General features: G+C 32.4%; 1 protein-coding gene across 3 annotated transcripts in view; it reads right to left on the bottom strand.

Moving 5' to 3' along the window:
* Positions 1–4,569: 4,569 nt before the first annotated feature.
* The window catches only part of LOC127703041 (breast cancer anti-estrogen resistance protein 1-like), a 60,149-nt gene continuing 49,442 nt past the window's right edge, over positions 4,570–15,276 (bottom strand). For all 3 annotated transcript variants that reach the window (XM_052207430.1, XM_052207429.1, XM_052207431.1), the window contains one exon: positions 4,570–9,923. In XM_052207430.1, coding sequence (XP_052063390.1) covers positions 7,419–9,923 — 2,505 coding nt within the window. In that variant the 3' untranslated portion in view covers positions 4,570–7,418. The remainder of the gene's footprint in view (positions 9,924–15,276) is intronic.

The following is a 15,276-nucleotide window of genomic DNA, read 5'->3' on the forward strand; positions in this document are numbered from 1 at the left end:
CATTTCACCACCATACAGAATATAAGGTTTAGTGTTTAGTAATTTTGGTGGTCTGCATCTGCATGTATTTAATTGCCTAAATGTGTGTCCAAAGATGTGCGAAGACCCTGTATCAGTGATGGTGTAGATGTACTTGCCAGGCTTCCTTGGCTATCACTGTTGTCACTTACTTCTACTTGTATCCATCAACTTGGTGTACAGCTGATCAACCTGGCTCTGAAAATAGCTCTTTTAAAGTTAACGTCACCAAAACCAATTGACAACAACAAACGATAGCCAAATGATCCTCCTGCCTTTTATTTCCATCAACAACAAAAATATTTAACCAATCTTTCCAAAAGGCCCTCAAGGCCTTGAACCATCCATCTTTGACCTCTTTTGGTAGTCAAGGACATTAAACATCCTCAATAGTAGTAGTAGCTTACTATAACCAGCTAAATTTGAAGTGCAACGGTTATATTAGTTAGTTAGATCAGTGAAAATAAAATCAACCTTAGCCATGCTGGCATAGCTAACCCTCTTTAGTTACATTAGTTTTCATCATACATTTCTTAACAATTTTCCAGAATTCAAAATTATTTCAGATTCAAATAATTACTTGTTTTAAGTATTTGGGTTAAGAAATTGAAACTTGAATCATAGCTTAAATTATATATAAGAATTTAACAGTTGGTGTGGAATATTGCATGGTCCTAGTGTGCATGGTCTTTTGAAATACAATCTACATAAAATTGGTGCTGGGATATGTACCAGTAGCTTTGCTGCCATTTCTCACACACAGCTGAAGTGCAGAATGGTCCATAGTCAGGTGCTACATTTTGAAACAATCATATTAGATTGAGCCATCATGAATATGTGGTATTTTTTTTCTATACTGAGTTATACATGTGGACTTTACAGTATTAAAAGTACTGGGACATCTTTGAAACAATGGCCATCCTTTCCCCTAGAACTACCAAGCTCTTTGATTACAAATAAGTTCTTATTATTTTTCTTACAGTTGATTTGCTGTTGCCAGTCCACAACATCTGTTTCATTATTTTCATTCTTTATAATTGATTTAACTTTTTTCTTCATTCAAAAAAGTTCACATCAATATGAATTTTATCTTGTTTTCTTAATAGTATGGTTAATGTCAGGATTCATGCCAACTTATTAAAACAGTTAATTTTAGTTTAACAAATTTTAATGATCCATCGAATTTGCAGATTTTTAGGTGCAGTTTTGATATGTTGCAGTTTATTATCACAAATAACTTTATCCCATCTGGTATGTTATAAGATGCACAAGTTTGATTATATGTTTACTGCAGAAGTTTTTATTAGATAGGATCAGACTTTGAAAATCATCTCCTTGTTTGTGGTTTGAGAAGAAATGTGTTGGCAAAATGTATCCTTAAGTTAGTGCATTACCATAACAGAGAAAGCCTATTCCTCATTCTAATGGTTTGATTTCAGATGCATGTATGAAGGATCTTATTGTCACCATTTCAATAATTAATTGTATCAAGGCTTTAAGTTGCACCTACATTCTGTTTTCGGTCTTTGCTTCCATCCGTACGGTACGTTCATAGTCCATACATCTTGTATCAGGTTAAACTTTTGGTTTAGGTTAAGTTAAAGTTTTTAAACTTAATACACATGTTCGTTATGAAGTGAACTATTTTTTATATATGTCAAATTATGGTTTTTACCCTAATTTCAAAGTTCACTGAATGGATTGTAAAAGGTTTTTGTTTAAATGTAGGTTAAAGTTGTGGTTTAAAGTAGTTTGTAGTTGTTCAAATTAAATCTAGTACATGTGTTTATTATGAAGTGAACTGTTTACTATATATATATATATATATATTAAAAATTAGGGTAATGAACCAGATTTCACACTACACTGAACATAGAAATGTAATAGTGTGTTCTATGGACACATATTGTTGTTTATATACGACCGCAAAAAAATTTTTGTGGTCGTATATTGGTATGACGTTGGCGTAGTCGGCTTCGTCGTCGTCGTCCGAAGACACATTAGTTTTCAAACTCTAACTTTAGTTTAAGTGAATGGATCTCAATGAAATTTTACCATAAGGTTCAATACCACAAAAGGAAGGTGGGGATTGATTTTGGGGGTTATGGTACCCACAGTTAAGGAATTAGGGGCCAAAAAGGGGCCAAAAATAAGCATTTTTGTAACTTCAAGACATAACTTGTGTGCAAGTGTATGGATCTCTCTGACATTGTACCACAAGGTTCCATATCACAACGGGAATGCTGGGATTGATTTTGGGGGTAATTGCCTCCAAATTTTAGGAATTAGGGGCCAAAAACAAGCATTTTTCTAGTTTCAGGACAATAACTTGTGTGTAAGTGTATGGATCTCTCTGACATTGTATCACAAGGTTCCATATCACAAAGGGAATGCTGGGATTGATTTTGGGGGTAATTGTCTCCAAATTTTAGGAATTAGGGGCAAAAAAGAAGCATTTTTCTAGTTTCGTGACAATAACTTGTGTGTAAGTGTATGGATCTTTATGAAATTGTACTACAAGGTTCCATATCACAAAGGGAAAGCTGGAATTGAGTTTGGGGGTAATTGCCCAAAAAGTTTAGGAATAAGGGGCCAAAAATAAGCACTTTTCTAGTTTCCAGTCAATAACTTGTGTTCAAATGTATGGATCTCTCTGAATTGTACTGCAAGGTACCATACCACAAAGGGAAGGCTGGGATTGATTTTGGGGGTAATTCCCTCAAAATTTTAGTAATTAGGGGCCATAAAAGGGCAAAAAAACAAGCATTTTTCTAGTTTCAGGACAATAACTTGTGTGTTAGTGTATGGATCTTTATGAAATTGTACTGCAAGGTTCCATATCACAAAGGGAAAGCTGGGTTTGAGTTTGGGGGTAAATGCCCTAAACGTTTAGGAATTTGGGGCCAAAAAGGGGCCAAAAAACAAGCATTTTTCTAGTTTCCAGACATTAACTTGTGTTCAAGTGTATGGATCTCTCTGAAATTGAAATTATACTGCAAGGTACCATACCACAAAGGGAAAGCTGGGATTGAGTTTGGGGATGATGAATCATAAGGGGGTTAAAAAAATTGGGGGGGATTTTTTTTTCCTTTTTTTTCTTTAAAATTTTCCATTTTAAATTGGTTATTTCTGATTTATATATAAAAGCAAATAATAATGATATGGTTTGAATAGGTAAATTAAAAATTTTTAAGTTCTTAGACCACTTTCATTCTGTGCGAGAAACCTATGCTGTGTCAAATATTTAATTACAATCCAAATTCAGTGCTGTATCAAGCTTGAATGTTGTGTCTATACTTGCCCCAACTGTTCAGGGTTCGACCTCTGCGGTCGTATCAAGATGCGCCCCAGCGGAGCATTTTATTTTTATATTCATATTTCATTTATCTCAAATCATTATTCATAAACAAATATATTGTGCTCACCATTAAAGATTTTTCTTTTGTACTTCAATTTCAGAATTGTATAACACATAACTGTATACAATTTAAGTCATGCCTGTACAAAGAGTTATCTTCTAAATTTTAAGTCAATGTGATCTTTAAGAAAGTCATTTTTCCAATCTACATGGTTTTTTTTTGTTTCTTTTCCCAGGCAAAATGACATGTATGTGCTTCTGCAACTTTTTAATTTCAGCCCACTTGTCCAAGATTGACTCACCATAACTGATATTTTGTACTTCTGTTTCCATTGTTAGAAACTCCACAAAAATTACTCTATGTTACTCTGGTGAGAGAAAAAATGTTTTATTTTGGAGTTTATTTTTTGTTGTTCTAGAACTTTTCCAACATGGATTGAGAAAGCACATTGGTAGGTTTTGCTGAAATAAAACTGGTATAATCCCACCACATGTGGGTATAAAGTCAGGCTATCTAGACCTGTGTGTTGTTCATTGTCATTTTGTCTTTGTTTGGATGTTTATTTTTTAAAGTAGAGTCCGCTGTCTGCTTGGTGAGGTCTGTTGTACTGTAATTTATTTTTAGAGATAACTGTTATCCTTTTATACATATTACAAGAGTGCACATGCTAAAATGTCTCGCCTGCTTTACTGATCATGACTGAATTTATGTTGGAAGTCTTCAAGATAAAAGTTTTTACTACAAGTATCACATAAATTTAACATTATCTATGATCTAAGTAAATTAGTTCAAGGTCAGATGAACTTTGCCAGACAGACATGTACACTTAGCAATCATTCCATACACCAATTATGATTGACCTATTGATTAAAGTAAGGTATCAGAGAGAGGGACCTAACCACTAAAAAAAACTTAAAATGAGGTCGGGGTCAGTTGACAAAATTTCTGCCTTAAAAAATCTATCCAATATATCCTTGTATTTCAGTGGCAGTCCAAATTTCCAGCCTTTTATCCCTGTTGTTCCACCTTGCAGATTCTATGTACTGTTTTATTTGTTAATGTTTTCTTGTCCATCCTGAATATACATGAAATAATTGCCACTGGACATTGAGCATGCAACAATCAATCAATCTCCATAAAATATGACCTTGTTATTGGTAAGAGTCACATGTAGAAAATAATGAAAACAATGCACAATTATAAATATTTAATAGTTATGTATATGCAATTTATACTTGTCATAGACACATGATAAACAGTTGTATCAAGGCACTAAATGGTCATTAATAATCATTCAACAAGATTTCATTGGTAGTCTATTGATGTATTGTATCTGCTAATGTTACACAAAGTTAACAAAATAATATCAATGATTTAAAGAAGATGGGGAAAATGACAAGAAATATGATGATCCAAAGCAGTAGTTAAATGTCAAATATCAGTGTTAATTGTTTTGATTATTTGTACTTTATTGACTGAATAAACATAAAATTTGACAAGATATTCCTATTATACAAACAATATATATTATTTTGGTTTAAAAATTTGTTGCATAAATTTGATTGGTTTAAATATAAAGGCATGTAAGTTTGTCTGATGTCATTTCTGTATTAATAGAATACTATTATAATCAAAACAGAAATGACAATAATTTCTACTCAGGTCATGAGGAACTGAGTTTTATAAATGGTTACAATCTATACTTTCTTGGGTAGTCAACAGAACCTGTTAATCTGAGTACAGAGTTAATATATGATTGTCTGTTAAAATAAACTATTTCCAGGTTTGTGGTAGATGATTTAATCCCATGAAATATATTCCTTTAAAGTTAGAAATTGCATTTCAAAAATATCTTGTACTTGTCTGATTCTAGGGGCATGCGTTTGATGAGCAAACTATGAAAAAACTTCTTTGCTAATAAATATCTAAATATACTGATACCTCTAATCAGTTAAATAATAAATTTCTGAACAGAAATGACACAAGAATTCAAGTAATTTTTTTTCCCAGATGACATTACAAGCAGATTTGTTTCTTGTTATAGATTTTAGAAAGACCAAAAAATTAAAAGCAGTGAGGTAAAACTTTGACTAACTACCACAAATTTGGAGGATGCCTATTTTTTTGTTAATTTACTTGCATAGTATTACTGTATAAAATGTATAAATGTTTCAAAAGCATAAAGTTTTGCTTAATGTTGAAGTTAACCAATAAAACATGATTGACTTATCTCCAGAGTATTCATTAATTGTAAATTAAACTGCAGACAGAGGATACTGTTCTTCCTTTGATTTCTAACTATATTAAGATAATAACTGATACAAAACCATCCTTCAAGCTTTAAAAGCAACATAGAATTCCAAACCATCAATAGAAAGTTTTATACAGAACCTTACATGTTTCATGCATAAATTTTGTCAGAAATAGCTCTAATTAGAGAACATTTGAAACTTTAAAATTTTGTGAATCCAATTTGAATTAAACGATGATTACACTTTCAACAAAACTAGAACTGACTTTCATTAAAAAGTTTTATGAACAATTGGAAAAAACCCTTTAATTGGAAAAAAACTATGAACATAAAGCAATCATAATGTCATAGTAGATCTTTGTTTTAAATCTAGGATATACCTTTTAAGTGATACATCTGAGCAGATCTTGTATAAACACAACATTAAGTAAGCCAATACCAAAAATCTTTTCTTTCTAAGGCCATTTCAATATGAATATGGATAAGGGCATGACGAATGTGCAATGCTGGTGTAAACATTTCTGACAAGAAAGCTGTTTTTTTTTTCAAACTAATAAGTTTATTCACATTAAACCACATTGCAGACCTGCTGCTTAGATAAAGAAATGGCCTAAGATATAAAGAAACAAAAATTATCAGCTAGAACTAATATAGCAATAATCATAAATAAATTAGAATTTTTACAATTCCTTTTCCTATTTTACATAAATTTTTAAAATAACTTTCTTCCCAGTTGGAACAATATATCAACAATGAAAAATAAGTTGACTTAATTTATGTTTTCTAGGAAGAAAATTACTTCGGTTTAATCTAAGTGAATACATACAAGTTATATAATCATTGTAGTTGATTAAACATGTACTATCCTAAATCATTTCATTTGAAAAATTTGTCATAAATAAATATCAATTAAAATAGCACTTTCTGATGCAATTTACTACAATCTGTATGATTTTTAAATTTACAAATTATAATATAAATGAGATCATTTCTGAATAACATACCTTTTACAAAATAACTGTACTGCTCTAACCACTGACCCAATCCAAGAGGTAATTTTAATGAGCATTAATATAAAATGCTTGATGTTATCATTGTTTGTGAGCACCTTTGAAGAGTGAATTACAAATTTAAACTGATATGTTACTGAAAATTAACAAAACTTTAGTTCAAATCAAAATTATTTTGTTTCCTTCTAAAGGACTTTGAATGACCACGAAAACCAAAATGTAATTTTTGATAAAAAAGTATTGTAAGTACCAGTATTTCTATAAAATATTTGGCAGATGATTATAATCAGACTGTGTCATAATAAACAGTACAAAACCAAAGTGTCCAAAAGGGAAATAACTCATTATTTCAAAATGAAAAATATATATAAATTCACAAATTCATGTTAAAATTAAACCATTGTAGTAATTAAGCCACTGGCTTCTTTCTGTGTTATCTTTCTAACCTTCATGGTAGACAAGTCACTTTTTACAATGCATTTAGATTGTATACCATGCTGTTGACTATGATGACACAACTGGAGAAGGCCAGTAGCCATAAAGTCTTAAAAATTGATGAAATACTACAATATTGTAAAATATGTCCCCTTTTTTAAATTTCTACATAAGAAATTAAGTTTTGTTTTCATTTTTCATTTCAGCCATTTTAAGTGCTGAAATTAATGATTTTATTGCCTATTTCTAATAACAACCTTATAATTCAAGAGAATACTGGTAGTTATAACTTATAACATTTCAAAATCATTTACCTAAGCATTGTATAAAGATATATATAGAGCACTATAAAGCAGATGCCTGTCCTATCACAAGTTTCAGTTCATATGCAGCATGTGAAACATCAACAACTTTATCCACCATTTCCTGCACTGCAGGAATAGAAGGGTATTGTAATGCTGCAGTTTTAGTCGCAGAAACTGTCAATTTGAGAATATCACATAAATGATTTGCACAATGCATTATCTTATTTCTAACTTCAATATTCATCAGATTTCTATGTAGTGTGTCCCCAATATATACAAGTTTATGAGCTGAAACAACAACAAATTTACTGTTTGATATAAATACTTTTGGTCCCTGTCCACATTCAATACAAGAAAAGAATGCATCGACAGCATTCGTCAGTAAAGTTGAATGAGTATCTAACTGACTTGAATAATAACACACAACTTGTTTATCATTTGGATCTAGTTTGATTGTCGATGGTAGGGAAGTTGGCGATGTTAGTTTGAAATTTCTGTCAACTGGTGTTTTCACAAATAATGGTTCAGGACTACTTTTGTTGGATAATATATCATCCATGCTATTTGATTTCTTCATGAATTGTTTTGATGGAGAATCTTCTCGCATCGGTGAGACTGAACGACTTCCAATTTTAGGAGGCGTTAATTCTCTCATTGGGGACGTTTCTTTCACAGGTTTATCATCCAAATCAGGATGAAGGTTTTGCTGCTCCAAATTTGACTTATCTATTTTTGTCTTAGAAACATCAGAACCATCAGGCGAATCTAAATGAACGTAATCGTATTCTTCGATAATTTCATTCTCATCTTTTACTTTATCTTGTGCTGTATAAGAATCCAAAGACATTTGTTTGAACTCTTCAGATAACCTTCTTAAATCTCCAGAATCCCGTTTAAATTCAACAGAAGCAGTCTTTGAATCAAAACTCATTGATTTTTTATCTGTTGGTGTTGGTGGCAGCGGTCTTGGTGGAAGAGGCAGTGGTCGGCCTTGAACATTAGTAATACTTGGTTTTGGCAAAACAGTTGGTTTCTGAGCCACTGGTGGCTTTGGTGGTGTTGAAATACTATGATTTGAGTCCTGAGCTCTTTTGAACAGTAATGTAGAGTTTCCATGAATGAGGGACACCATCTTTTTAACATCACTTGTGAGATCTTTTGAAATTAATGCAATTTTGCCTAAATCATCATCTATTGAAGCATCATTTGACACCAGACTAGATAACTGCCAACTGATCAATTCAAGATTTTTTAAACATGACTTGATTTGTTCCAGATTTTGTAACAATGGACATAATTGTTTTGTCAGTTTATTAATGAGTTTCTTTTCTGGTAGTTTAGCAGAGTTTGCTAATGTACCTTGGGCAAATTCAAGAAATTCTTCCAAAGTTGCTTTCACTTTAGTACATGCTGATTTAATATTGTACAAATTTGGTTCCAATTCATCTTTCCTTCGCCAACTACTACTTATAAAGCTACACAATTTTGTTGTAGCCTTTTGCACATCTTGTTGCAGTTTAACCATCAAATCCATGGCTGCATCAAGATCATATGGCAATTCATCATAAATTGGAATGTCAGAATTTCTGGAGTCCAAACTACAAATTGACAACCTGTATCCTTCATCTGTACTTTCAGATGAATCCGATTTCGAGGAAAACATGGAATCCCTTGTCACTTGCGGCGGAATGTCATACACACCACCACATCTCTCTCCCCTAGTAAGAGTTCTGTCCCCAGATTTTTCTCTTCTCCTAGATTTACCATCAAGCTCATCAGAAAGAAAGTTCTTTTCATTTTTACGCACAAGTGTATTACTTTTCGGTACATCATATATATCATCTATATCATGTTCAATGACTGAGGATTGATCAGCAATGTCATAAGCATTTTCAGTGTGCTTTCCAGGACTGAGAAAAGAATCACTGTGAGATTTAGGGATGTCATAATCTGCTTTTGGTACATCATAATCCTCCATGGAATCTGTAACAGATTTCTGTTTTTGTGGAGAATCATACATGTCCAATCCTGAATCAGCTGATGGTTGTTTATGATGATTGAAAGGCAAAGCTTGCAGTCTTGATGGAGGTACATCATAAAAGTCATGTGGTGAAATATCCATGCTTGAGCGAGCCGAATCAGTCATGCTTTCCTGATTGGATCCTTGACATCTACCACTACTTTTGTTTGAAGCACTACTGGATGAAAATGATTCATTGGATAAATGAGAAAGGTGGGATAAGTTTGACATAATGCTGGAACGATTGGATAGTGATGTTGGAACATCATAGAATTCTGTTGGAAATAAATTCTGTGGTGTCATTTGATTGTTTTCTTGATTGTGTTGGAAATTTTTCTGTTGTGGGGGAGTGTCGTAATCCAATTGTTCAAAACTACTTTGGCTGTTGAGTTTTGGTGGGGTATCATAATTCTCCTGACCTTCTATTGGTTGAGGACGTGTTGGAGGTACATCATAATCCTGTGTTGGCATTTCAGGAGTTTCAAAGATAAATTGTTGGTTTTCTGTCTTCGTTGGTGTTCCAACCTGAAAACAAAAGGGATAAAATTATTATATTGCATAAACAGTAATTCTTATAGAAGGAAACAGATTACAAGTAACCAGTTCATTTTGTGATTATCAGTCAAATAATGAACCAAAAATGTACAATGACATCGTTTAAAGCTACTAGTCAGCAAAGGAAATATATGTGGGAACATGATGATGATACATATATTCTTTACAAATGTTTCTTATGAACATATAAAAAATCATTGACACTGACGAAGGCTATTTGTTAAGCTGAAATATTTGTCAACACGATTTTATAACATCATCTTCGTATATTACCATCTTATATTAGTACCATTGTGCAAATCTTTCGACTTAATATGATTTTTTCCATATCTGCGCAGTATCGTCTATTCTAGACGATCCAGTACATATTAAATTTGCTGGTTGGTCCTTTTTATAGACTTCTATATATATATATTTATAGATTAACGTTGGTTATCTGAACGAGATTGATTTTCTCGCTTGAGCCGGTACGGCGAAAGTGAGAAAAGGAATTGAGTTGAGATGACCAATGATAATCTGTTTATCGCTATTTTACCTATGACTAGAGTGTTAATTTCATTGACAACAGGCACGTGCGCCCTTAGTTTCTAGCGATAATTTTTCATATCACTCTACTCTGCTGAGAAAAGAAGTTATCAGTCAGTAAGATCAAAGGAAAATTTCGTAGAATAGCGATAAACATAATTACTCTAAATATCAGCATAACAATTTTTAATCAGCAAATTTGCGGAAGCAAATCTTTTGTTCTTCTCTCGCCGGAATTCGAACTCATGCTATTGGGATATTGTGACAACACCGCCTGCACTGTGTCCAGCGCTCTTGACCACTCGGCCACCTAGACTGAACTAAAAATTCAGCTTTCTGTGGCCTAGTGTTACCTTTCCTCGTCAGTAGAATCTAGAGTTGTAACACAGTACAAGATTTATTAGGTATGAAGATCGAACATATATATATATATATATAAACTCGATCATGCTATCGACAAAAACAGTAAAGAGAGAATGACAAAAACAGAGATGAGAAATAAAACTCAAGACTTTAACATTAAGGGCAAGACTTATTCCTTGCTTGAAAACATAACTTACAATATTCACCTGAAAATGTGTGTTGAAAAAGAATTTAAAAATTGAAAAAAATAACTATGTGAGAATATGCACAATCTCAGTTTGAAAAATGTGGCCATTTACCAGTATTAAATACAGTCTAAATGTCAATAACTTCATTCATCTGGCAGAAGATTTATAACTTTTATCAATTCTACATGTTACATAATTTTAATATAAAACCATGATATTTTGAAACATTTAAAATTGCCAAATCTTATTCTCTAATATTGCATAATATCCTCATAAAACTGCCCCAATATCTCCTTGGCTGATTGTCAATATCAACCATCACAGTTTTTCTAATTATAGATTAGACAAACATATTAAACTTACTTCAGACAAAATATACACAACGGAATGTTTGTCAGTAATGTAATCATTAATTATAATTACAAAATTTTACACAAAGTTATTATCAATCAAGCTAAGATAACATATTAAACATGGATATGATGATAATTTTTGGCAGATTTGGCACCTATCTACTTTCATTTTTTGATTGCATAAATTCTTACTGCTCTGTTGGGTGTCGAAAATAAGCACAAGTTATGCATCTGATAGTATTTATAGGTAACATTTATTAGTCATCAGAATTCTTAAACATGTAAACATGTCTGGTGTTTAAAAAATTTAACTGAATCAAACAACAAAAACCTGGAATCAGTGTCAAAAATCTGCCACATCACTGAACTTGTCAGAGTTATTTCCCTTATATCATAAACCATAACCTGTTTACACATCTGGCACTTTTTCAGATATCATGATCATGATAATAACAAATAAACAAATGAATCAATCAATGTAATCAACAGCTTCAAAAAACAACTTGTTTATTGTACACAATAAACAACTGTTTTTTGTTTGTTGAAAACAGCTTTTAATACAGAATAGATAATTTTATCATGCATCATTCTTTGGTAAGTTCAAAATTAGTTCAAAATAACCATAATCCAATGCATCAAAACCCTCCCCAGTTCCATTTAGCTTTCATAAGCCTTCAGCTTCTTGGTATAAAAAGAAACAGTATAAATATTGTCCAATATGTCACTTTAACTTGTACTTTATGTGTTTACCTTGTGTGGATATAAAAAGAAGTTTACACTTTGTAGGTAAATTAACAACAATGGACACTTTGTTTTACTTATGTAGACATTTACAACCATTTTTTTTTGTCTGTGAGAAAAGTATAGAAAAATTAACAACTGCCCTTATATCATTAAAAGAAATAAACCATGCATAAATTTGACTGTTATCTGCACTGAACAAAACCGCTGGAGAAAAATAACCCAAGAATTTTATCTTCATTGAAAATCTGTAATGAGTCCTTTGTTTCCTGTAAAACAATGAAGATCAGTCATTGCATATTTGTCAAGCGACAAACCATGTAAATGTGGCGAACATCCTGTGAACAACCCCAAGCACCTCTTTAACCCAGATTTTATTCAAATCCTCGACACCTGAAAAATTGTAAGGAGAAGTTCAGTCTAGTCTTTCATGTTTTTGGCACTTGGTATATGTTTACCTTAAAAATAACTAGCAGTGTCTAGCACACCTTTTCAGGACATTTTCTAAAAGTTCTCAAATATTTTGACATCAAAACGTAAACTCAATACCAACACAAGTTTATAAAACACCTCAAAACTTTCTGGTTCAATGAGAACTCCCAACAACAGAAAACTTGGTCAGATATCTCACTGGTTTCTTTCTTTAGCACATATATATATATACCAACACAATAATAATGAAATAGATAAAGATAAATTTATTCTTACAGGAGTTAAATTTCAATGAGACAGCAACAAGTTTCTAAATATATTCTGATGGAGAACTTGAAAGTTATATGTATGATACAGAATACATAAAAGTGCTGGATAGCACCTGTGGAAAGTTTGCAACAGTAGATGTGTAATATTTCAAATAGGTTGTAAATGTGTAGATTGGGTGTTTTAAAAAAAAATTACTTAATACAAGAAATAATTGTAACATGGTGCTGTTAGGAAGTCTCCCAAACAAAGCTCCGATAATTAGTCATTCCCAGGAAGGGGATAGGAGTGACCCCAGGGGATTCACCTTTTATTTCATTTGATTTGTTTTATTGTCCCATACAAGAATATATATGGTTTCGGGGTGGGGATCTTGACCGTTAAAAAGTTCTCAAAACAGGATGGGGTGGTGGTGACACCCAGGGACTCCCTCTATATTTCGTTTGATTTGTTTTATTGTCCCATACAAGAATATATATGGTTTAGGGGTGGGGATCACGACCGTTTACAAGTTTTCAAAAAGAAGGGGGGTGGGGTGACCCCTGTGGACTTCCTCTATATTTCATATGATTTGTTTAATTGTCCCATACAAGAATATATATGGTTTATGGGTGGTGATCTCAACCGTTTACAAGTTCTTAAACAGGAATGGGGTGGGAGTGACCCCAGGGGACTTGTCTTTTATTTCATTTGATTGGTTTTTGTTGTCCCGTACAAGAATATATATGGTTTAGGGGTGGGGATCTCAACAGTTTACAAGTTCTCAAACAGGAGGGGGTAGGGCTGATCCAGAGGGACTCCCGCTATATTTCATTTGATTTGTTTTACAATCCTATGATCATTACTGAAAACCGAGTGAACATTCAGTACATTTTAATTCAAACTGTAAGCTAATCAAAAAAGAAGTAACTCAAAATTTCAAAAGCATCTTCCTAGAATTAGTTGTCAAACACCAGTACTACATTATCTCGGAGTAGAACACACATCCTCAAGTAAGATAGTCTGTCACTTCCGGTTTGAGGCCGATGCCTTAGGAAAGTTTTTGCTATAGCAATCTACAGCAAACTTTCCAAAAATTCGTAAGGGTTCCGCGGAACCCAGTGTCTCGCCTACTTTTGCTGTTAATCGCAGGCTCAACAAAAATGAGGAAAAAAATTAATAAAAATATTCCTCTCTATACTATCTTTTGATTGTAAGTAGCTTCTGTCCAAGTTTGGTAAAAATCCAGGATAGTTTATCAATCTAATAAATGTTTTAAAAACTTAAAGTGCAGACTGTATGTAATGTTAACTGGAAGAAAAACTAAGTCCATTTACAAGTAAAATAAGGAAAAAATGGAATTTATTTTTTACTTTTTTACAAAATTTACTTCTGGATACTATCTTTTGATCATAAACAAGGTTCTTTCCAAGTTTGGTAGAAATCCAGGATAGTTTAAGAAAGTTATTAAAATTTCAAAAACTTTAACCACAGAGTGAATGTAATGTTTCATGGCAGAAAAACTAAGTCCATTTATAAGTAAAATACAGAAAAAATGGAATTTTTTTTTTACAAAATTTACTTCTGGATACTATCTTTTGATCATAAACAAGCTTCTTTCCAAGTTTGGTAGAAATCCAGGATAGTTTAAGAAAGTTATTAAAATTTCAAAAACTTTAACCACAGAGTGAATGTAATGTTTCTTGGCAGAAAAACTAAGTCCATTTATAAGTAAAATACGGAAAAAATCGAATTTTTTTTTTTACAAAATTTACTTTTGAATATTATCTTATGATCATAAACAAGCTTCTGTCCAAGTTTGGTAGAAATCCAGGATAGTTTAAGAAAGTTATTAAAATTTCAAAAACTTTAACCACAGAGTGAATGTTATGTTTCTTGGCAGAAAAACTAAGTCCATTTATAAGTAAAATACGGAAAAATTGGAATTTTTTTTTTACAAAATTTACTTTTGAATATTATCTTATGATCATAAACAAGCTTCTGTCCAAGTTTGGTAGAAATCCAGGATAGTTTAAGAAAGTTATTAAAATTTCAAAAACTTTAACCACAGAGTGAATATTTGTGGACGCCGCCGACGACGACGACGGAATGTAGGATCGCTATGTCTCGCTTTTTCGACAAAAGTCGAAGGCTCCACAAAAAGGAGGTGTGGTATGATTGCCAATGAGACAACTATCCACCAAAGTTCAAATAGCAAAGATAAGAACAATTACAAGTCACAGTAAGCTGAAGCAGCCTTCCACAATGAGAATAAAATGCTCCGCTGGGGCGCAGCTTGATACGACCGCAGAGGTTGAACCCTGAACAGTTGGGGCAAGTATGGACACAACATTCAAGCTTGATACAGCACTGAATTTGGATTGTAATTAAATATTTGACACAGCATAGGTTTCTCACACAGAATGAAAGTAGTCTAAGAACTTAAAATTTTTTAATTTACCTATTCAAACCATA

Source organism: Mytilus californianus, unplaced genomic scaffold (genome assembly GCF_021869535.1).
Source record: "Mytilus californianus isolate M0D057914Y unplaced genomic scaffold, xbMytCali1.0.p SCAF_5, whole genome shotgun sequence".
NCBI classification, from domain to species: Eukaryota; Metazoa; Mollusca; class Bivalvia; order Mytilida; family Mytilidae; genus Mytilus; species Mytilus californianus.